At 39.3% G+C, this 24,792-nt stretch overlaps 1 protein-coding gene across 5 annotated transcripts in view; it reads left to right on the top strand.

The window, feature by feature from the left end:
• UNC13B (unc-13 homolog B) overlaps positions 1 to 24,792 on the top strand; it is a 236,333-nt gene that overhangs the window by 90,834 nt on the left and 120,707 nt on the right. For all 5 annotated transcript variants that reach the window (XM_050762054.1, XM_050762058.1, XM_050762059.1 and 2 more), the window contains exon 7: positions 583 to 640. In XM_050762054.1, coding sequence (XP_050618011.1) covers positions 583 to 640 — 58 coding nt within the window. The remainder of the gene's footprint in view (positions 1 to 582; positions 641 to 24,792) is intronic.

Raw genomic sequence — 24,792 nt, 5'->3', positions numbered from 1 at the left:
GTACCATGTACTTGTTTTTGTGGTGGTCATGGTGAGTGGGATGGCAGAGGTTACAGTGCTAGTGGGAGAGGAACTCTTGTAGATACCAGATACTGCACCACATGCTTAGGTAAGCAGTTCCACTTACTTCCCATGTGACCTTATGAGCAAAGAAGCACTATTATTTAAAAATGAGAAAACAACCCCAGATAGGTTGTCACTTGCATCACCTGAATAGGGAAATCTCCTATACATTAGCTCCAGGAAAACTCAGAGGACTGTGAAATATTCTAAGGATTCTAAGGCCAAACCTTCTACAGCTGCCTGGCAGAGCTGAGTGGGTGCCCAGGTGCCCTTGGTCAGGACAGTTCTTCATTATCCTGCTGTATTTAGCCTGTCTCACTTGGCCAGGGCCATAACCAATAGTCTGGCCTATATGTCAGGATCACACAGAGAAAATAGGAGCAGGATGTTCTGTTTCTGTTCAATAAAAATTTTGTCTCCAAACACTAAACTTTTTTATAGGTAGCTGTGATTTTTTCCCTCTCTTTACTTGGGCTTCTGATTGTATTTATTTATTTATTTTCTCCTTTCTGCTTCTAGTATTCTAGTCAAGAAGAAAGCCAGAGGAAGCCATTGCCCACTGCTGCCGCCCAGTGTTGTAAGTGAGAAACTTGTCTACGAATCTCTTAATTGTAGCTTTCTGTTGCTTCTCCGAATATGGGTTATTCTGAGCTGGGGAGGGTGGGGATGTCATGTGTGTAAGCAGAAGATATTCCTGAAGCACATCTGTTCAGGTGCCTTCCTCTGATGGCTGTCTGTCTTTTAGCTTTAGGCAGAAGTTTTTTGGTTTTGTATGGCTATAGGCAGGGGAATAGGGTTCATCTTTTTTTCTACATTTGCTAGCTTCTACCCCTGAAGGAATGATTTGACCCCCTCTATCCCTGTTTACCTGTTATTATTCTTTAAGGCTCAGCTTAAATATCATCACTCTGGGTAATCTTTGTGCTGTTTTCTGCTTCCCCCAAGTCTAACTTAGGTCTCTCCTGTGTGCTTCCATTGTTCCGTGTGCACATCCATCATATGACATATATATATTTCTTTGACATGAACACAAAGTTTTAAAAGACACAGACATTGTTCCATTTTCTGTTCTTTGCATTTGACTCAACACCTGATGCATAGTACACCTCAATAAAATTTGATAAATGATTGACTTATTTCTCCTGAGATTGATTTGTTAAGATCACACAGATTACGTCTTGAAATGAGCCATACATTTTTGGTATATTGTTACCTTCTCCTCAGTTTCCCTCAAAACGGCTTGGGACACTAAAGGACTGACTTAGAGTCTGATATATTTCACTTTTCCAACCTGTGATGTGTGTACGTGTGTGTGTGTGTGTGTGTGTGTGTAGGGGGGGATTGTGATACTTTTATGTTATTCTGTTTTTTCTGAATCTCATGCCAAACTCCATCAACTGTAAGTTGAAGATGATAGTAATGATTGTATCATTTGTTGTTGTAATATTAGCAATAATAAGAACTGTAGGCTAGGCATGGTTCCCAGCACTTTGGGAGGCTGAGGCAGGAGGATTGCTTGAGCCCAGGAGTTTGAGACCAGCCTTGGCATCATACTGAGATCTCATTTCTACAGAAAAAAAAAAAAAAAAAATTAACCAGGTGTGGTGGCACGTGCCTGTAGTCCCAGATACTTGGGAGGCTGAAGTGGGAGGATGACTTGAGCCTGGGAAATCGAGGCTGTGGTGAGCCATGATTGTGCCACTGCACTGCAGCCTGGGCAACAGAGCAAGACCATGTTTCAAAACAAACAAATCATAGCAGCTAACACTATTGAGGTCTTACAGTATGCCAGATGCCATTCTGAGACCTTAAGTATTCTAACTTTTTTAAACTTCACAACACCCCTAAGACAGATTTTACTATTGTTCCCATGTTTGAGATCAGGAAACTGAAGCATAAATAGATTGAGTAATTCGCCACAAATCACATAGCTAGTAACTGGTGAAGTAAATATTCAAACACAGAAATCGGACTTAGTAGCCCCTACCTCTGTGTGAACCACTGTGTTATATTGCTTCCTTCATATTGTTTCTGAAAAGGAGAACCTCTGTCCATGGTTTGTGAATCCATTGGTTGCCTTCAATTTGGTACATTCTATAGGCCCACTTTCCTGATAAAAGTAAAGGCCAATGGTAGAGGTGAACATTTTTTTTTCTTTATTTAAAGAAAACCTATTTTTCATATGATTTATTACTAACTTTTGTTTTTTGCTATTTAGGGCCAAACATTTAAGGTCAGAAGAATCTGAATTGAAAACCAGGTTTTCAGGTTTACAGGTCCTTTTCAAAACTCATTGTAATGAGTTCATTTTGATTGATTTAATCTTTTAAACCTTTTTCCAGGACTACTAATGAGAAGCAAAATGTAATGATTGAGATTTCACTTCCTACTCCTTCCAGGTCTCATTGGTGAAATGCAATTGAAGTGATTAAAGCACAAATGCCAAGAGGGCAGGAGGAAATAAAAAACCTTAAATAATCAAGCAACTTTATTCCCATATATTTTTCATATGTTTACAGGCTATGTTATTTTTCTATGAATAAGCCATTCTTGTCTTTTGCCTGCTTCCTCATATATTTTTATTTTGAGAAATAAAACCTATAGAAAAGTTGAAAGAACAGTACCAAGAGCACTCATTACCCTTTACTAGGTTCAGTGACAAGCATTTTACCAGATTTGCTCTTTCCCTCATCCCCCTCTTATTTTTCTCTCATGTTGCTCTGTCTTTGTCTCCATACATACATACACAAAAATACAAGTATTTTATGAATCATTTGAATATAAGCTGCACACGCTATAACACATCAGTATGTTTCTGCTAAGAGCTAGGAAAGTCAACATAACTGAAATACCATGATCACAATCAAGAAATTTAAGACTGATACAGTAATATTGTCTATAATACAGTCTATATTACGAACTCCCTAATTGTCCCCCAAAATATTTTGAAAGCTTTTTTTTGTATTTTAAAAATTTTTATTTAATTTTTAATTTTTATGGGTACCTAGTAGGTATTTATGGAATACATGAGTATTTTGATACAGGCATACAATGTGTAATAATCACATCGAGGTAAATGGGGTATCCATCACCTCAAGCATTTATCATTTCTTTGTGTTACAAATATTCCAGTTATACTCTTTTAGTTATTTAAAAATGTGTAATAAATTATTGTTGACCATAGTCACCCTATTGTGCTAGCAAATACTAGATCTTACTCATTCTAGGTAACAATATTTTGTACCCATTAACTATCCCTAATCTCCTCCCACCCCTAACTCCCCTTCCCAGCCTCTGGTAATTATCTTTCTATTCTCTGTCTCCACGAATTCAATTGTTTTAATTTTTAGCTCCCACAAATGAGTGAGAACCTGTGAAGTTTGTCTTTCTCTGCCTGGCTTATTTCATTCAACATAATGTCCTCCAGTTCCATCCATATTGTTGCAAATGACAGGATCTCATCTTTTTTATGGATAGATAGTACTCCATTGTGTTTATGTACCACATTTTCCTTTTCCATTAATCTGCTGATGGAAGCTTAGGCTGCTTCCAAATCTTGCCTGTTGGAACAGTGCTGCAACAAACATAGGAGCGCAGATATCTCTTTAATATACTTTTATAGCCCTCCCCTGCCATGATCTAATCAATAACCATACATTTCATTTATTGTCCTCTTTAACCTACCTTGTTTTCTTCCTTCCCTCTTTTCTTTTCTTTGTTCTTTCCTTCCTTCTTTCCTTTCCTTTCCCTTCCTTTTCCTTTTTTCTTCTCCTTTCCTTTTCCTATCCTTTTCTGTTTTCACTTTTCTCTTTTCTCTTTTTTCTTTCTTTCCTTTCTTGAGAAGGAGTCTTGCTCCATCATCCAGGCTGGAGTGCAGTGTCATGATCTTGGCTCATTGTAAGCTTTGCCTACCGGGTTCAAGCAATTCTCATGCCTCGGCCTCCCAAGTAGCTGGGACTACAGGCCATGCCACCACTCCCAGCTAAGCTTTTTGTATTTTTAGTAGAGACAGGGTTTCACTATGTTGGCCAGGCTGTTCTTGAACTCCTGACCTCCAGTGATCTGCCCACCTCAGTTTCCAAAAGTGCTAGGATTACAGACATGAGCCACCACGCCTGGCCAAATCTTTAATATAATAATAAAAAAATCTGGCCAGGCACTGTGACTCACTCCTGTAATCCTAGGACTCTGCAAGGTGGAGATGGGTGGATCACTTGAGCCCAGGAGTTCTAGACCAACCTGGGCAACATGGCAAAACCTCATATCTACAAAAAAATACAAAAATTAGCCAGGCATGGTGTTGCATACCTATAGTCCCAGCTACTTGGGAGACAGAGCCAGGAGGATCACCTGAGCCTGGGGAGATGGAGGCTGCAGTGAGCCGTGATCATGCCATTGCACCCCAGCCTGGGTAACAGAGTGAGACTCTGTCTCACCAAACAAAAAAAAAAAAAAAAAAAAAAAAAAAATCTGTGCCTTTTTGGTCATTTATGACAGATCTTTTTTTATTTATAAAAAAAGTTTATTCTAATTATAATCTGTGTTCAGGTGGGGATATACATTCTTACAGGTTTCTGGGAAGCAGTTTATCAATATGTACCAAGTCTTTGAATAGTAATAGACTTTGACTCAGCAGCTGAATTTCTGGAAATTTATCCTCAGTCATCACAGCAGACAAAGATATATGTACAAAGATGTTCACTGCAGAATTATTTAAGTAGCAAAATTTGAAAATGACTTAATAGTTAAACAGCAGTAAAAAATAGTAGTCATTAAGGTAGAATATTATGCATTTATTAAAAATCATGCTTTGAATAATAGGAACATTTTCGTGAAACTTGGTAAAAAAAAAAAAAAAAAGTATTACAGTTATCCATCAGTATACTTGGGGGATTGGTTCCAGGACCCCTGCATGTACCAAAATCTGTGCATAATCAAGTTCCTCACTTGGCCCTTAGGAACCCACCTATATGAAAACTTGGCCCACTGTATATGCGGGTTTCACATCCTGCATTTTCTATCTGTGTCTCATTGAAAAAGATCCATATGAGGACCCATGTAGTTCAAGCTTATGTTTTTTAAGGGTCAACTTAAAACCCTCAGTGTGTGTGTATAGATGTATATATATACATAAGCAATTTAAGACTCATTGCTATGAACTTAATTGTGTCTACCCCCCATTCATATATTGAAGCCTTAACCCCCAATATTATTATATTTGGAGATAGGGCCTGTGAGGAGGTGATAAAGGTTAAGTGAAGTCATAATCTGATAGGGCTGGTGTCCTCATAAGAAGAAGAGATAGCAGAACTCTGTCCCTACCAAGTGAGGATACAGTAAGAAGGTAGCCATCTGTAAGCCAGGAAGAAAGCCCTCACCAGGCATTGAATCAGCTGGCCCCTTGATCTTGGACTTTCTAGCCTCCAGAATTGTGAGAAATAAATTTCTGTTGCTTAAGATACCCAGTCTAAGGTATTTTGTTAAGGCAATCCAAGAAAACTGCTGCAGATTTTGGTACTAAGAGATGGATCGTTGGTGAAACAAATACCAAAAAATTCGCAAGCAGCTTTGGAACTGGGTGATGGGTAGAGGCTGGAAGAGTTTTGAGGTGCATGCTAGAAAAAACTGAGATTTCCATAAAGGGGTTATTGTTAGAAATATGGGCATGAAAGGTGATTCTGGTGAGGGCTTAGAAAGAAAAGAGGAGAGCTACAGAGAAAACTTCCATCTTAGAGAATGTATAATTAATCATGATCAGAATGTTGGTATGAGTGTAGATTTTAAGGGCAACTTTTGTGAGGTCTCAGAAACAGTTAATAAGGAAATAACTGGAAGAAGGATGATCCTTGTTATAAGGTGGCAAAGAACTTGGCTGACTTGTGTTCTAGTGTTTTGTAGAAAGTAGAACCTGAGAGCAATTAAATTGCATATCTAGCAGGAGAAATTTCTAAGCAATGTTTTGAAGATGTGATGTGGCTCTCACTGCTTATGGTAAAATGCAAGAGGAGAGAAATGAGTGAAGGAAGACTGTTGGACTTCTTAGGTTCTAGAATACTGGACCATAGAGCTATTTGACTGTGAATCTGTGCTGTTTTCCAGGGAAAGGAAAGAATTACCCTCAAAGTGACAGAGGTCATTAGGGCTGCCACCCTCACCACGGACCTGGGGGCAAGGTCATTTACTTCATTATGTAAGAGGGCAGGCCTATCACAGTGAGGCAGCTCCTGAAAAGCCAAGGAGATAGATATATCAAGCCAAAGATAATTATTCTTGAGTCTTAGATCTAATGGAATTCACTTTGGTAGGCTTTGAACTTGCTTAGGACCTGTCACCCCTTCCTTTCTTCCCTGTTTCTCTCTTTTGAGATGGGAATGTCTAGCCTATGTCTGCCCTACCATTTATTTTGGAAGCACATAACTTGTCTGGTTTCACAGGTTCATAGCTGGAAAGGCATTTTGCTTTAGGATGACTCTTTACTCAAGATCACTCACTCAAGTCTTATTTAGATGATAATTAGGTAAGACTTGGGACTTTAGACTTTGAAGTGGAAATTGAACAAGTTAAGACTTTTGGGGCTGTTGGGATGGTGTGAATGTATCTTGCGTGTGATAAAGACATGAATTATGGGAGGCTAGGGCAGAATTCTATGAACTTGATTGTGTCCCCTCCAAATTCGTATGCTGAAGCCCTAATTCCCAATTTGACTGTATTTGGACATAGGCCTTGGGAGGAGGTGATAAAGGTTAAATGAAGTCATTAGGATGGAGCCCTAATCTAATAGGGCTGGGGCCCATTTAAGAAGAAGAGACACGAGAACTTGCTTTCTCCACCATGTGAGGACACAGCAAAAAGGTGACCATCTGCAAGCCAGGAAGAGATGTTCACCGAAACCAAACCTTGTGGGAATATTGACCTTGGGCTTTCCAGCCTCAGACTGTGAGAAAATAAATTTCTGTTGTTTAAGCTCCCCAGCCTATGTTATTTTGTTGTGGCAGCCTGAGCACATGTATACACTTCTGTAAATGCATCTATATAATATAAGAAAAATTATTAGGAAAATAATTATCAAAATATTAACCAAATTTGTCTCTAGGATATGGGATTGTGGCCTTAAATGTTCTTAATAGTTGAAAGTTATTTTTGACCAGGCACAGTGGCTCATGCTTGTAATTTCAGCATTTCGGGAGGCTGCAGCGGGAGGATGGCTTAAGGCTGAAGTTCAAGACTAGTCCAAGCAACAGAGTGAGACCCCCATCTCTACAATTAAAAACAAAGTTATTATTAAGAAAAGTAATTGAGTCCTTGTTCATTCTTTTTCTTTTTTTTTGAGATGGAGTCTCTCTCACTCTGTCAGCCAGGCTGGAGTACAGTGGCGCAATCTTGGCTCACTGCAACCTCCGTCTCCCTGGTTCAAGTGATTCTCCTGCCTCAGCCTCTGAGTAGCTGGGACTACAGTCATGTGTCACCACACCGGGCCCATTTTTGTATTTTTGTTGGCCAGGCTGGTCTTGAACTCCTGACCTCAAGTGATCTGCCTGCCTTGGTCTCCAAAAGTGCTGGGATTATAGGCATTGAGCCACTAAGCCCAGTTGAGTCCTTGTTCTTAACCTGGGTTTGCTGCTGTCTCTCTCTGACTTTGGAAGTCATCCCACTGTCAACTTCAGTTTCTTGAAGTAATAAATGGAGGCGGTGTTCTAGATGATCTCTAGGACTTTTCTAGCTGTAGCATCATGTGATTCTATTGCTTCCTAGTCCTCAGATTCCTTCACATGGATGGCCCCTCCACTACCCAGTGTGTTAGGATCAATCCTCTGCAGCCATTTATAAGATGTTTCCAAAGTATTTTCAGAAATCACTGGGCTACTGCTCTAAAGAAACTCTCCCTTTGATACAAGAGTTACTCTGGCTGGAAGTGGTGGCTCATGCCTGTAATTCCAGCACTTTGGGAGGCCAAGGCAGGAGAATCACTTGAGGCCAGGAGTTTGAAACCAGCTTGGGCGACATCGCGAGACCCCGTCTCTATTTAAAAATAAATAAGTTAAAAAATTGAAAAAAGGTGTGACTCTATACCCAGTTATTTGTATATACTCTTAAAGGTGATGGAATTCTTTAAAAGTATTGAGGCAGACTGTCTGCTTTTCCCGAATATTTTGTCTCAAGTCAAACCTTTCTCTTTTAACATTCAGTAACAATATTCTGCACTCACTTTTATTCTGTGAAGTTTTTGTCTCGTTTGTTAACTGTGATATATTTATTTTAAAATGTTGTAGGGTAATTATTGTGATTTATTATGTCCATTTGTTTTCTATCCCCCATATTATTACCAGTTCTAGCATTTAGGCTGACTTGTGCCCATTTGTTGAAAGACAGGAAAGGCAGAGAGCAGAAGAAAAGATCTTTGTGGTTTTAACTTCCCAAAGCCTAAGATTTTAGGAGAATATACAAAATATTCTGGACAACTATTATGAGAGGGAACAGAGTTTCACCTGAATCTCCCAATTTCTAACTAAGAAGAGCTTCTTTTGACTTGAATGGGAGGAGAGAGAAATGCAAGGAGAATGAGGAAAGAAAGTAAGTAAGTGACCAGGGTAGATACATTGGGACCTTGTGTCTACTTTCTGTGTTAGGGCACTGGTGAAGCAGCAGGAGTCAAAGAGGGGATGGCTAGGTGTTGTGTCTTAGGCAGATGGACCATCACAAAGAGATTCCTATGCTCCAAGTTGCACCTGCTCCAAAATGAGTCTTGGGCTTTCTAAAAGTGGGAAAGTGAGCCTCTGGTCCTATTGGAACCACTTGGGCAGGAATAAGAGATGTCTCTCTCAGAAGTGTTCTGTGTGTCCTAGTGACTAAGGACTGGAGGAGACCTGGACTGTGTTGATGAATGCCAGTTCCCAAAGACATATCCATGCCATGGGCAGTCACTTCACTGCAGTGTCTTTTTCAAAATTATTATTATACTTTAAGTTCTGGGTTACATGTACAGAAACACTGCAGTGTCTTATTCACATGCTGTGTCAGTATTCAGTGCAGTCTTCATGGGACAGGGGCAAGACTTACGTTGAGACTGAAGGATGAAGATGTGTTCTAAGAGTGATAACATTAGTTTTCCTAGGAGACATTGATCTCTTTGTTGGTGATTGTTGCCTCTCTGGCTGATATTGCTTGGTTGTTCCTCCCCTCTGAGGAGTAGGTGAGTGCTGGCTTTCTCATTGGGGTGCATGTGTGAGTCTCCAAATGTTACTTTTGGGGACTCCCTGGGGTCTTATGTGAGTGATTGCTCTGGATTAACTTCTTTTGTCCTGCTATTGACTACTACCAAAAGATGTACTTAGCTTGTTGCTGCGGTATCCAGTTAGTTAGAGGCTTCTTGAATGGGGAAATATCAAGATAACTCAGACTCACCCACATTCCACAGAATTCATATGACCCATGGGAACTCACTTATTCTTGCCCTGAGAAACAAAGGATATAGGCAAGCAGTTCCATTCTCTTCTCCGTCTCCCAGCCCTGCCTCCTCTGTCCTCTTTGGCTGTTTAGATAGGTACACATTTCACATCAGCAAGTCTCCTGTCCAAACAGACATCCAACCTGTCTGGCTCCACTCCCATTCTTGTAGGCATCCCTAACCTTTGTGAATTGTGAAGCTCCTCCTCACTTGGATTCAGAGCAGAAAAATATTCATTTTTCCCCTCCCCAGGAGGTGCAGAGGGGAAGGAGTAACCTCTCTTCACCAACAGTTGCTCTCCCAAAGGTTTCTGGATCCCACATTGACACAGACATTGTGCAAGACAGCTGACAAGTATCTAGTTAAATTGTCCTAACAAAATTTCCTGGCCGGTGCGGTGGCTCATGCCTGTAATTCTAGCACTTTGGGAGGCTGAGGCGGTCGGATCACAAGGTCAGGAGATCGAGACCATCCTGGCTAACACAGTGAAACCCTATCTCTACTAAAAATACAAAAAATTAGCCAATTAGCCAGGTGTGGTGGCGGATGCCTGTAATCCTAGCTACTCGGGAGGCTGAGGCAGGAGAATTGCTTGAACCTGTGAGACGGAGGTTGCAGTGAGCCCAAGATTGCACCACTGTACTCCAACCTGGGTGACAGAGCGAGACTCCATCTCAAAAAAATTTCCTAAAATCTAGATTTGTCTGATTATTTCCTCATAATTAGATTCAGGTTACTGCACAGGTGATGTCAGTTTGTCCCTTTATTTGTGATGCTGATGTTAATTATTAGTTCAGATGATGTTTTCTGGATCTCTTTGTTGCAAAGGTATTTTTCTCCTTTGTAACTCTGTAGTGGCAGTGATACTTTGAGACTGTGTGTACACTGCTTTTATTTAAACAAACTTCCATGCATTAGTTTTAGGATGTATTATGATCATTGCCTAAATTTATTATTACACTGTGGTTGCAAAATGATGATTTTCTAATTCTGTCATTCCTTTTTAAAAGGAAAAAACGGTTTCTCTATATTTGCACAATTCTGACACCAAGTATGTTTTCCATACCAAGCAATTCTCTGCTGACATCAACTGAGTGTCCCATGACTTAATTCTGACACTAGAGATGTGGAGTTAGTGCACACCCTACAGGTTAAGGGCTCAGTCCCACAAGACTGCCCTCCACTTTAGGCACCAGTCATACATCCCAGGTTACTGCCTGAACTACTGACCAACTGGCTATAAACTGGAGTTCCCACAAACCCCTCCTCACGTTCGATAATTTGCTGGAATGGCTCACAGAACCCAGGCAAACAGTTAATTTGGTATTACCGATTGATTAAAAGGATATTTTAAAGGATACAAACAAATAGCCAGATGAAGAGATACACTGGGGGAAGTCTGGAAGGGTCTGAGCACAGGAGCTTCTGTCCCTGTGGAGTTTTGGGTGCACTACTCTCCCTGCTTGTGGGTGCATTTTTGTTCACCAGTGTGGAAACTTTCTGAACGCCTTTGACTGGGGTTTTTATGGACACATCATATGTAAGTATGATTGGTTAAATCATTGATCATTGGTGATTAATTAGCTCAACCTTCAGCTCCTCTTTTCTCCCTGGAGTTAGTGGCGTGGGACTGAAAGTTCTAACCCTCTAATCACAAAGTTGGTTCTTGTGGCAGCTAGCCTCTATCCTCCAAGAGTTATCATATTAGCACTAACTCAGGTATGATTGAAAGGGGCTTATTATGAATAACAAAAGACAGTCTTCTTATCCCTATCAAGGAGTTAAAAGGGTTTTAGAAGCTGTGTGCCAAGAACTGGGGTCAGAGACCAAATATTTATTTCTTATTGTGTCACTATCACAGTTTTATTATACTGAGTAGTTGTCAGTCTTTTGTAAAGAAGAGCTTTCGCTCTTCTCATACTCCCTATCCCTCTTTTTTTTTTTTTTGAGACGGAGTCTTGCTCTGTCGCCCAGGCTGGAGTGCAGTGGCCGGATCTCAGCTCACTGCAAGCTCTGCCTCCCGGGTTCACGCCATTCTCCTGCCTCAGCCTCCCAAGTAGCTGGGACTACAGGCACCCGCCACCTCACCCGGCTAGTTTTTTGTATTTTTTTGTAGAGATGGGGTTTCACCGTGTTAGCCAGGATGGTCTCCATCTCCTGACCTCGTGATCCACCCGTCTCGGCCTCCCAAAGTGCTGGGATTACAGGCTTGAGCCACCGCGCCCGGCCCCTATCCCTCTTTTAAAATGAGTATCACTATGGACACATGATTTTTTTTTTTACCCAGTGTTTTGTAATCCTGTTCTGCCATTTTCTTTGATGCTCAAATTGTCCTGAATTTGACCTGTGAGTATTCCTTTTAACTGGATCCTGTGTCATTTTGACATGGCCCTATCATTCTTTGACCACTTCCTTCCTTCCTTAGTACAAAATATTCCAAGTTCATCTTGTACTTTGCCTCCTCAGTCCTAGAATAAGTCGTTTCTCCAATGAGCCTGGTTATTTTTAGTGGGGAATGGTATTTAGAAATCAAGATCTTGGCACTAGTTTTGCTCTTTGCTACAGGAGGGCTCTTGCTTCTTGGCTCTTTGGATGGAACTAGGAAACACACTACGTTCATACTGGTATCACCAATTAACACCCTTATCACAAGGTTTTCCTGGTCTTTTTTCATTCTCTCTCTCTTGCTCTCTCTCTCTCATATAAATATATATATGTGTGTGTGTATGTGTATTATGCACATATATACACATATATATATACACACATGTATATACACACACACATACATATATATCTTCCAATGAGAACCTCTATTCCCAAGAACACCAAATTATTTATTCATTTGCTGTGTCCAGTAATGTACACAAGCAAATTTTAGGATTAATATACCCAGTGCTATTACCAACAATAAGACAACAGTCTTTAAGATTCTTGAAAGTTTTTTTTTTTAACCTTAGAATATAAACTCACATAAGATTACAAAACCACCAACACACCAATAATTTAACAAAATTTTATAATGTCATTGATATCTATCCTATATTCAAGTATCCCCAGTTTTCCCCCAAACTTTCTTGTCCTTTTTGTACCATTTTAGAAGTTAATCAAGGTTCACATATTGCATTTGTATGTGCTATGATTTGAGTGAAGATCATCTTTCTGCATGTGGATTTCCAGTTGTTCTAAGACCATGTGTTAAAAAGGCATTTTTGGCCTAGTGTAGTGGCTCATGCCTGTAATTCTAGCACTTTGGGAGGCCAAGGCGGGTGAATCACGAGGTCAAGGAGATGGAGATCATCCTGGCAAACATGGTGAAACCCCATCTCTACTAAAAATACAAAAGTTAGCTGGGTGTGGTGGTGGGCGCCTGTAATCCCAGCTGCTTAGGAGGCTGAGACAGGAGAATCACTTGAACCTGGGAGGTGGAGGTTTTAGTGAGCTGAGATCATGCCACTGCACTCCACCTGGGTAACAGAGTGAGACTCCGTCTCAAAAAAAAAAAAAAAAAAAAAAACAGACAGACACACCCCCGGCCCCGCTTAAATTGCCTTTGCATCTCTGTTAAAATCATTCTTACTACCACCACAAATTCCCATTACTTTCCTTCCTTTTAGCGGGTTAGATTTTATATATTCACGTTAGAAGGTGGATATACTTTCTTTTAGGATATGTTCTTCAGATGTGGCCTCAGCTGGGAGTTGGTAGCAGATACCAACAGATGCACGCGGCTTTTTGCATGCTTGAGCCTCAGTACATCATGTTTACTTTTGCAGGTCTTATTGCCCCTCAATTTATAGAGCTGTTCTGAGGCTGTGCAATCTGATTTGCATATTTGATACAAATCTTGCAACAAATGGTATCAGTATAATATAAACATTTAGCTACAAGGCTAAATGGTCAGAAGTTGAGCTAGAGAGATGAACTGGTCTGTTCCTTTTCCAAACATACCTAAACTTTCTAAGGTATTCACACTTCACTCTTCAATAAGGATAATATTTCTACCTATATCTTGTCAAATAATGTAGCAACACACCATGTTGCCATACCAAACAGTCTGACTACTGCTAAGTTCAACTTTCTGCTCTTTTCAGTTTTTATACATGTCTGCTTTGCCCACCCACTGTATTAATGACAGTATCACTGGCTACAATTGAGAATTGATTCAAAAGTGATTTAGCATCTGATGAGGGTTTGGTGAGATGACTACTTATACTGCTAGGGTATGTAAATTAGTACAACCTTTCTAACTCAGTGATTTTGCTTTGCTTCAGGAAAATAACTAGAGGTACAAAGGAAGATTTATGTATAGGTTTTATTTATAATGGTGAAAAATTACAAAGAAAGGAAGTATGGATAATTATGGTATTTCCATATGATGGAATTGTATACTTTTACATAATTTTTTAAGATATAGGAAATATATGTATCAGTTTTTAAAAATAGGATCCTAACCTGATTAAGATGATCTCAGTTATCTAAAAAATAAATTATATACATATATACATAGAAAAACCACAAGGAAATATAGTTTTAATAATGGCTTTCAGTGGTAGGATTATAAGTAAGCTTTTTTTTTTTTTTTTTTTTTTTTTTTTGAGATGGAGTCTCACTCTATCACCCAGGCTGGAGTGCAGTGGCACAATCTCAGGTCACTGCAACCTCTGCCTCCCAGGTTCAAGCGATTCTCCTGCCTCAGCCTCCTGAGTAGCTGGGATTACAGGCGCCTACCATCACACATGGCTAATTTTTGTGTTTTTAGTAGAGACAGGGTTTCACCGTGTTGACCAGGCTGGCCTCAAACTCCTGACCTCAAGTGATCCACCCGCCTTGGCCTCCCAAAGTGCTGGGATTATAGGCGTGAGCCACCACGCCTGACCTGTTTTATTTTTTCTTTATACTTTATTGTACTTTCCAGATTTCCTCCAAAGAACATGCATTTATTTTATGACAATTTTAAAAGGGATAAATATTTTTAAATGACCCAAACCGGACAATACAGAAGGAAGTTATCATAGATTCACTTTTTAAATTTGAATTTGAGACTTAGTTGAATGATAATTTATTGTGGAGATTGACATAGTTTAGTTCAACAATACCAGTGATTCCTTCATTGAAAATTCTAAGTAGCTTTTAGAGTTGTGATGTACCTTTTATTGATGATATCCCTAAAGCCTCCCTTAACCACTTACCATGTCTGAAACAAAAAGCTTCTGGGATCTGTGTTATTTCTATATATATTATGATCTCAAAGATAGCTTGAACTTTTGCTTGAGATATAGCCCACCTTGGAGTTTCAAAGAGATTTTTCTGGTTATCTGTTAAGGGTTTGTTTCCCTGGTTTTGTTACAGTATTGCCTATAATTAGTGATCTATACAAATCATAAACCAAAATATCCTGAGTATGAATCATTCTTTTAAATTAGTAAAACAGGGCATAACCCAACATATTGTTTAAAAATTTTCTTGAAGAATGAATCAGTTCAGAACAGTTGGATGTGAGTCACATCATGAATAACAAGTGACCAAACATTCAGAAGCATTGCCAGTAATGTACTGCTTAGTTGTTGGGTTGTGACAAATTATTTGACCACCACAAACTTCAAAAGAATTTCTTTTACCAGCATACCCAAAAGAGGCATGTTTAATAAAATTACTTACCCTTCCTCATTTTCTTACTGTCAAATGTCCTGGTCCTAGTGTCCATTGCATTGATATTTGTTGATTCTTAGATGGGAAGCAGTAGGTTTTCAATGCTTTCCACTACTTTTCAGCCATTGGACCTGATACTTATATTCCTAGTGTGCACCATATTCAAATACTCCTCTTATAGCCTCTTATTGTTCTTGGTCTCCATCTAAAACTGTTCACTGCCACTCTATTACCTGTCTTATTTCTAATATTCTGCCTGTTTGGGGAGGCAGAGAAATAGGTCATACTGTATATGTAACTAGGTATTCCCCACTTGAAAGATTAGGTTCCTGCCTGCTCTGCAAGTGATGATGGTATAATCCCCAACTAAAATCAACCACAAACAAAACTCTAGGCAGGTACTGCCAGTGCTTCCCTTAGTCTCATTTTCACACCTACCAGAAGTAAGACTAGCTTTAGGCCTGTGGGCTGTGTTGGCTGCCTCTCAATGGAGGCTAGGACTTGCTTTCCTAGTTGGGTCTTATGGACTTTCAGTAGAACAGGAAATGTTATCCACTTGTTTTTGGTCCAGGATACCTTTCTTTTATTCTGGACCCACCACAGCCAGAGGGAGCTGACCCAAGTGGCAATTACTGTGTCAAAGCTTGGTCATGTAGAGTATGGGACTATCACTCCACTATTTCATGCCAGAGGACACCATCTTGAGAGGATCTAGTGCTTCCTGACGATCAGACCTAACTACCTCACACAGCTCCAAGTAAAAAAGAAGCCTGGCTAGAAATCTGTATCTGTATTACTTATTTTCCACATGACAGTAGGCACCATGCTGATAACCCCTGCCTATCAGGAGACGTATCTCTTAGAGACGTATCTCTTAGACAGCTTTGTGGCCTCGCACTCTCAACTAATACTAGCATTCTTTTTTTTTTTTCTTTTCTTTTTTTGTAGAAATGGGGGTCTCACTATGTTGCCCAGGCTGGTCTCAAACTCCAGGCCTCAAGTGATCCTCCTGCCTTAGCCTCCCAAACTGCTGGGATTACAGGTGTGAGCCACCTCACCCAGTCAAGAATTTGCATGTCTTACAGATTCAAGAGTGTATAGTAGATTAATCCATGTTCCTAATAATGCCTTAAAGAGAACCAGAATCTCTCACTGTAACTGAATTTTGAAGGCACAGAACTCAGAAAATCTGCCCTCTGTATCCCCTTGTAATGACATGTTCCTATTCTGTGGCAGGCCCTCTGAAGACATTAGCACGGCCTGCTAGGACTTCTGACAGCCTTCATAAAGAATGCCCCACAATGAAATTTGGGGGACAGATGCCAAAGATAATCCTGGGAGACCTGAGAGATTATTGAACTGTCTCCTGATGCCCAGGTTCCTCTGGGACATTGCTACCTTGGGTTTAATTGTAAATGCATCCACTTCTTGAAGCCATAATATAATATGTATGCTATTCACTTAAATTTAGGGCCCTATGAGTGGGCTATTTAGTCCCTACACCAGCTGGCCTTTGGCTGCATCCAAATTGCAGTGCTCTCTCATAAAAAAGATGTCCAGCTCCATAATTTCCCAATCATTTTTTGTCATACTGTAAAATCATACTTCAATAGATATCATGGGTTTGGAGCATTTTGTTCAGTGTCCTCTGGGTTAAAATTCTGTGTTCTCAAGTCATTTGTGATTTAAAGTTGTAGAATGTATTGGTTTTCTTGTTAGTTTTGAATTCTTTTTTTTTTTTTTCTTTTCTTTACCTTGGCTGGATAAAGTTATGAATTCTTTTTTTTTTTTTTTTTTTTTTTGAGGCAGAGTCTTGCTCTGTTGCCCAGGCTGGAGTGCAGTGGCACTATCTCGGCTCACTGCAAGCTCCACCTCCCGGGTTCACGCCATTCTCCTGCCTCAGCCTCCGAGTAGCTGCGACTACAGGCGCCTGCCACCACGCCCAGCTAATTTTTTTGTATTTTTAGTAGAGATGAGGTTTCACCGTGTTAGCCAGGATGGTCTCGATCTCCTGACCTTGTGATCCACCCATCTCGGCCTCCCAAAGTGCTGGGATTACAGGCTTGAGCCACCGCGCCCGGCCAAGTTATGAATTCTTAATGGCCACTTTGCATGGTATTGTGAAGAGCAGCTCAGAGTCTTTTCTTCTCCCAAGTCTCCCAACCAGTTACCTTTTTCTGCATCACTTGTTTCTAGGAAATGGGTGAACTAGGGTTAAAACTTTGGTCGGCTTGACTCAAATGTCTGTGTTCTTTCTGCTGTACCACCACCCTGTGATGGCAAAAATCTCATGGGATATAATTTGCCATTCAGAAACATGTGCTTTTCTTATGTGGCTACTGCCCTTTGCTTTAATTAAAATTAATTCATTTATTGAGTAGCTAATATACTTGGTATAAACGTTTTAAAATATTAAGGCCGGGCGCGGTGGCTCACGCCTGTAATCCCAGCACTTTGGGAGGCCGAGACGGGGGAGTATAATAAAAGGTCTCCCTCCTGTAAAGGGAATATAATAAAAGGTCTCCCTCCTGTTCCTATTCTCCAGCCACTTGAGTCTTCTCCCCAGAGGTAATCATCATTAGCATTTTCTTGTGAATCATCTGAGAAGTTTTACTGCTGTTTGAATATACAGGTATATACATCAGAGAGATCTTTTGATTATTCTTTCCATCCTTTGAATTGGTTTTATTTACTCATTCATTCATTCATTCATTCTGAGATGGAGTCTCACTTTGTTGCCCAGGTTGGGGTGTGTGTAGTAGTGTGATCTCAGCTCACTGTGACCTCCGCCTCCTGGGTTCAAGTGATTCCCCTTCCTCAATCTCCCGAGTAGCTGGGATTACAGGCACCCAGAACCACGCCAGGCTAATTTTTGTAGTTTTAATAGAGACAGGGTTTCGTGATGTTGGCTAGGCTGGTCTTCAACTCCTGACATCAAATCATCTGCCTGCTTCAGCCTCCCAAAGTGCTGGGATTACAGGTGTGAGCCACTGTGCCTGGCCTGAATTGGTTTTAGAGTACCATATACTACAATAAAAACTGAGTCCCTTTCTTAAACTTTTTTAAAAATAGAAATATGTAACGTGTGTACTATAAAAGTCTTCAAATGATTCAGAAATGTGTAATATAGAAAGTGAAAGTACTCTTCAATTTCCCACCTCTATTCCACCCTCTCCACAGAGGTATATTCCCCTAACAAATTTTTTTTTCTTTTTGTGCAATGAATTATTGTTTTCCCTCCCACAGAGGCCAAAATGAAATGAAAGTAAATGTAAAATAAAAAAGTTTTAGAGCATAATAATGGAACTAATACCCATTAGCCTACCACTCATCATTATCCTTTAGTATAGTTTAGTAATGTACTCAAAACATTTTCTTAGATTTATCATTGCTCCCTGAGCGATCGTGTTTTCCCTCATATGAGACTGGTGAATTGCAAGGGTAGGGACACAGTCTTTGGTTTCTTAGTTTTGCTGTCTGATGTGTTAGGCACTCAGGGAGTGATGCTTGGTTGTTTTCCCCTGAGGAACCTCATCCCATCCAGGTTTTAGGGGAAGACAATTTAGCCTTTAGAGGAAAAATAAAGGAGGAAAAAACAAAAAAACAAAAAACAATGATCGTTGAAAGAGAGTGTAATTTGCAGTATTTTCTGGAAGATGGCATCCTTTTTCTTCAGGTTGGAAATTTACTTTCTCCAGAGCTTGTAGATTGCTAGGATGCTTCTGTAATTATGACTATTAGACTCATATTCAGCAATTGAGACTTGAGGTTGGCAATAACTAATGCTTTGTTGGCTATATTGTAAGGTAATTTATAAGCATTAAAATGCTCACGGGTATCCCTAGTAGAAATGACATTGAAGCAGATGCCAGACAGAGAACTGTCATACTTTTCTTAATTTTTCCCATGAAGCTTTGAGACTCCAGCATTACAGAAAAGAAATCCAAAGCCCTTGAGTACAAAGGAGCTTATCCATTATAGACCTTTTCATTTTCTCCTTTGCAAAGGCTTTTATATTTTCTTGGGGGAGTTCTTGTTCTTAGTGAGTAGCTACGTAAACCAGGGAGTATATTTGCAGAGGCCAGGAAATAATTAATGGGAGAATGAAAAACAATAAAAAGATCTGAATCACAACCTAGACTCAAGTCAGAAGAGGTAATTGTACAAAGACAGCAACTTGAATATGTAATTTATAATTACATATTCACAGTGTGTACCCAGTAATACCATGGAAAGTATACTGTATACTCAATGGGAATACAGTAATACCATGGAAAGAAGGAAAGTCCCGAGGTGGCAAAGGAATAAATAAATGGTTAAGAATGGCATAAAGTTTGTTCAAGAAGGCTTTCCAGAAATATATGTTTAGAAATTACTTTTGAAAGAACTAATCAAAATGTGTTCATTGAAATGAAAGGTTGTTCACAGTAGTATAAATGAAAAGAAGGAGGAGAGGATTACAAAGATGCAGGACACACTGACTTACAGTACAGTGATGTCATAGTTGTGCTTGCTGATCTGCCAGAGGAAATGAATCCCCCTGTTGTTGCTGGCCTGCAGAAAGCCAAGATGTACAGGGCTCGCTCAGTTTGGCAGATTCATTTCTTTGGGAGCTTTTTCTTTCTTTCACTCCGGATACCTAGAGTCCTCATTGTCATCTATGAGCTTCTCTCTGTTTAAATGCATCGTAGAAATTGAAAGTTTTGGCCACTTAATATTTTGGTGGCTAAAATTTTGTTGCTGTGACGGGAGACCTGTTTCTGTGAACACTGGAAGCAGAAGAGCCTTATGATTACTTTTTACTGCAGGAAAATAGAATTGCACCAGCTGCCACCTTTGTTCTACCTTTTTGCCACTTTTTTTTTTTTTTTTTTTTTTTTTTCTGAGCCTCCTATATTGGCTATTGCATTAAAGCATCCCAATCATTCTGGAGTTCTGTAGGTAGCTGATTCTTGTTTATCTTATAAGTAGGATATTTTCCCCATTTTATTTTATTTTTTGAAAGGAACCATGTGCGTAAGGTACAAAATTCGATATAAAAATGTATGCTATGAAAAACATCTTTTTTTCTGTACCGTGTCCTTTAGCCATATAGTTTCTACCCAGAGGTAACCACTACTACCATTTACTGTGGATTTCTCTAGAAAAAGTTTATGCATTCATAAACATATAAGTATATATTCCCCATCCCCACGAATGGTAGTATGCTATGAACTGTGTTTAGTGTCTTGCTTTTTTTCATATATGTATGACTACATGTAGGGAACATGTTCATAATAATGGATATTTTAAAAATTGAGTTGAAATTCATGTAGCATAAAATAAACCATTTTAAATATATAATTTAGTGACATTTAGTATATTCATAAATTCTAGAACCATTACCTATCTAGTTCCAAAACATTTTTATCCCCCTCAAAGGAGACCTCGTACCCATTAAACTGTCACTCTCCATTCTCTCCACCCCTCAACCCTGGCAACCACTGATCTACTTTCTGTCTCTATGGATTTACCCATTCTCGATATTTCACATAAATGGAATCATATAGTAGTAGACCTTTTGTGACTGGTTTATTTAGCAGCATAATGTTTTTGAGGTTCATTCACCATTGTGGCATGTATCAGTCCTTTATCCCATCTTATGGCTGAATACTAATTCATTGTACGGATATACCATATTTTGTTTATCCATTCATAGTTGATGAAATATGGTTTTTTTAAACCACTTTTGGCTATTATGAATAGTGCTGCTATGAACAATAGTATACAAGTATTTGAATAACTATTTTCAATTCTTTTGGGTATATACTAGGATTAGAATTGCTATTAATGTACATTTAACTTCCAGTATTTGCAGTTACAATACTGAAATTGATATTTTACATACATAATTTTATACATGTGTGAATATCTCTGTTGGATGAATAGCTAGAAGTAGGATTGCTGGGCCAAAGCATTGTACATTTAACAATGCGTTTGAATTTTGAAATATATTACAAAATTGCCCACTATGGACGCTGTACTATTTATATTCCCATTAACAAAGTATGAGAGTGCTTTATCTTCCCTTAGCTTTTAGGGATAGTCACCCTTCCTACAAATTATATTGCAGAGATAGCACACTGAGGATAGCCATAAGCAAACAGTTCCTGTGCCATGATTCACTGAGTCTCCTTTCTGCTTGCCTGCTTAGCCTATCTTTTTCTCCTCTACCATCTGGGTCCTCGATTTTCTGATTCCCCAAAAAGAGGTCTTGATAACTGGGTCTTTTGTTTAGTGTCCTCGTCAAAGTTCTTCCTGTGGTTTAACTTCTGTCTTTCTGCTTACATGTCATTTTGGGTAATCCTTTGATTTCATTTTCAATAATAATATTGTGGAAGTAGAGAGGAAAGTGCTGAGGTGACAGAAGAAGAAGTAAATGGTTGAGAATGGCATAAAGTTCGTTCAGGAAGGCATTCTAGAAAAGATGAGTTTAGAGATGACCTTTGAAGTTATTTGGAATGTACTGTTTGAAAGGAGACATTATTCATAGTAGAATAAATGAAAAGTAGGAAGAAAGGGTTCAAAAGGTAACATACTCCACCTCACCCCACTCCCCAAGTCCTGGTCAAGGAATCTCTTACTGGCTGGAACATTCTTTTTCCCTACTACCTTATCCCATTGGGGAGTGGGGAGTAAAGGATCAGCCAGTCTACAGCTTCTGGTACCTCCAGTCTAGGACTAAGACTATGAGAGACAAAAAAATATACTAGTTACGGACTCCTTAGAGTGAGTGCACAGGGAGTATTATTTTAGTGGTAGGGCAGTGCAATGGGTCTAGGACTGTCAGTAAGGATGGGTGATGAGTTTTACACTAGATATGTGGTATCAGTGGAAGCAGCTGATATTGATGCTAATTATAGGTGCTGGCAAACTAACAAAGAAAAGAGAAACTATTACAATATGGTTTGGCTGATAAAAATATTGTTAATTTTAGTCTTCTGACTCATTTATTTATTTCTATCCTGCCTTCCTCCAAAAGGAAATTTGAGGTGGTTAATTGCAGTCATTACATCAACTTATTATCATTTATGTTCAATTACAATTACACACAATTAACCATGTTAAAAATGTCAGATTAATGTATCCAAGTTTCATTTGCTATCAACACTTACGTGTCTATGCTGAGTACAGTGTGTGTTGTATATGCATACAGGTCAGTTATTACCATAAAATCATGGTCATCTGATGGCTTTTTGTTATAGGTTTCACTGGGAGGCTGAGGTGGGTGGATCACGAGGTCAGGAGATCGAGACCATCCTCGCCAACATGGTGAAACCCCGTCTCTACTAAAAAATACAAAAAATTAGCTGGGTGTGGTGGTGCGCACCTGTAGTCCCAGCTACTCAGGAGGCTGAGGCAGGGGAATCGCTTGAACCTGGGAGACGGAGGTTGTGGTGAGCCAAGATCATGCCACTGCATTCCAGCCTGGTTACAGAGCAAGACTCCATCTCAAAAAAAAAAAAAAAAAAAAAAAAAAAAAATTAGCTGGGCATGGTGGTGTGCTCCTGTAATCGCAGCTACTCAAGAGGCAGAGGTAGGAGAATTGCTTGAACCCTGGGGTCAGATGTTGCAGTGAGCTGAGATCACACCACTGCACTCGAGCCTGGGAGTGAGAGACTGTCTCAAAAAAAAAAAAAAAAAAGAAATGAAAGTCCCTGACCTCAGGGAGCTCAAGTCCAGAGAGGAAGAAACATAAGTAGTACCATTTTGGGAAAGGTAAGTACTTGATATTCAAGGAATACAGAGAAAGAAAATGTAATACAAATTTGGGATGATTAGGAACTGCTTCCTAGAGGAAATACCTCAAACAAAGTCTGTGGTTTACATTATGGTTCTCTCTTTGTGTTGTACATTCTATGGATTTTGACAAATGTGTAATGACACATATCCACCCTTATAGTATAGTATAGTTTCACTGCCCTAACAATCTCTGTAGTTTACCTATTCATTTCTACCTCTCCCCCAAATCCTTGGCATAAATTGAGTCTTGAAGGATGAGTAGCAGATAGTTAAGTGAAGAAGGAGAAAAGAGTTCATAGTACAAGGACACTAAGATGAAAAAGCATGACTTAAGGTACCTTGGGGTACTGCAAGTTGAAAATTCTTGATGGCTCCAGGGGAGGGAATAAGAAGAGTGGGAAAGGGTCAGATGAGGCCAGAGAGACACTGAGAACTCATATCATGAAGGGCTTGAATGCCATAGCAAACTGTTTATATTTTATCTTGAAGGCAAGGGGGAGCCTTTAATGATTTTCTGCAGAAGAATGAAACAATTAGATAGCAGTGATTATAGTGATGTGAGCAGTTTGCTGCATTAAAAATCTTTTTAATGGTAGAATATAACACAGGTGTATAGACAACTTTATAAAACAGATGTTTAAATGTATTAGTATAAGGTAGGCAAAAGATAGACCTTTGCCAACCACCCAGAAAGCCTCCATATGCCTCTTCCCAATCACAACCCCCATTCCCTAAAAGTGCCTGCTATCCCAACTTTTGTGATAATTACTCCCTTCTTGTTCTATATATATTATCACCCAAGTATGTATCTTTAAACGCTGCAGTTTATTTTTGCTTGTTTTCTCTTTTTGATATGTCTTACAATATTTTTGTTTGTTTGTTTTGTTTTGTTTTGTTTTTGAGATAGTCTCACTCTGTCACCCAGGCTGGAGTGCAGTGGCTATGATCTCAGCTCACTGCAACCTCTGCCTCCTGGGATCAAGAGATTATCCTGCTTTAGCCTCCTGAGTAGCTAGGACTACAGGCACATGCCACCACAACCGGATAATTTTTTTTGTATATTTAGTGGAGACAGGATTTCACCATGTTGGCCAGGCTGGTCTTGAACTCCTGACCTCAGGTGATCTGCCTGCCTCAGCCTCCCAAAGTGATGGGATTACAGGTGTGAGCCACCATTCCTGACCCTGTCTTACAATTCTTTTTTATTCTATGGGTTCCCCCTCCATCTCCTACTTTTTTTCCTTACAATTTGTTTATTGAAGAAATCAGGCCATTTGACTATATGGTTTTGTTTGACTTACAGAGTTTTTTACATTCCAGATTTTGCTCAAAACATTCCCATAGTTTAGCTTAACACACTCTTCCGTCTTTTGTATTTCCTGTAAATTGTAGTTGCACATAAAAGATTGATGATATTCAAGTGTGACATATTGCATAGTTTGAATATACTATAATTTAAAATTTTTTCCCCTATTTGTAGACATTTGGATTGCTCCTCAGTTTTTGCTACTAAAACACAATACTATAGTGAGCAACTTTATACACTTTTTTTTAATAAACATGTGCAAATGAGTCTCCCATCCCCTATTACATATTATGTATCTTTCCTCTATAGCACTTACTCTGTTCATGTGATTATTTGATTAATATTTGTTTCCTTCTTTGGCCGTACATTTCATGAGTATACCCATTGTTCATAGGTATTTTCCTTTGATTTATTAATATGCTTATCTGTGTATCCATAGTACCTTTGCCCAATAAATATTAGTTGAATAAATGCATTTCTATAATTGGAATCATACAATTTTGTTAGATACTGTCAAATTGTACTCTAAAAATATTTTACCTAT

The sequence above is a fragment of the Macaca thibetana genome, chromosome 15, assembly GCF_024542745.1.
Source record: "Macaca thibetana thibetana isolate TM-01 chromosome 15, ASM2454274v1, whole genome shotgun sequence".
NCBI classification, from domain to species: Eukaryota; Metazoa; Chordata; class Mammalia; order Primates; family Cercopithecidae; genus Macaca; species Macaca thibetana.
This window is presented reverse-complemented; position numbering and strand designations above follow the sequence as displayed.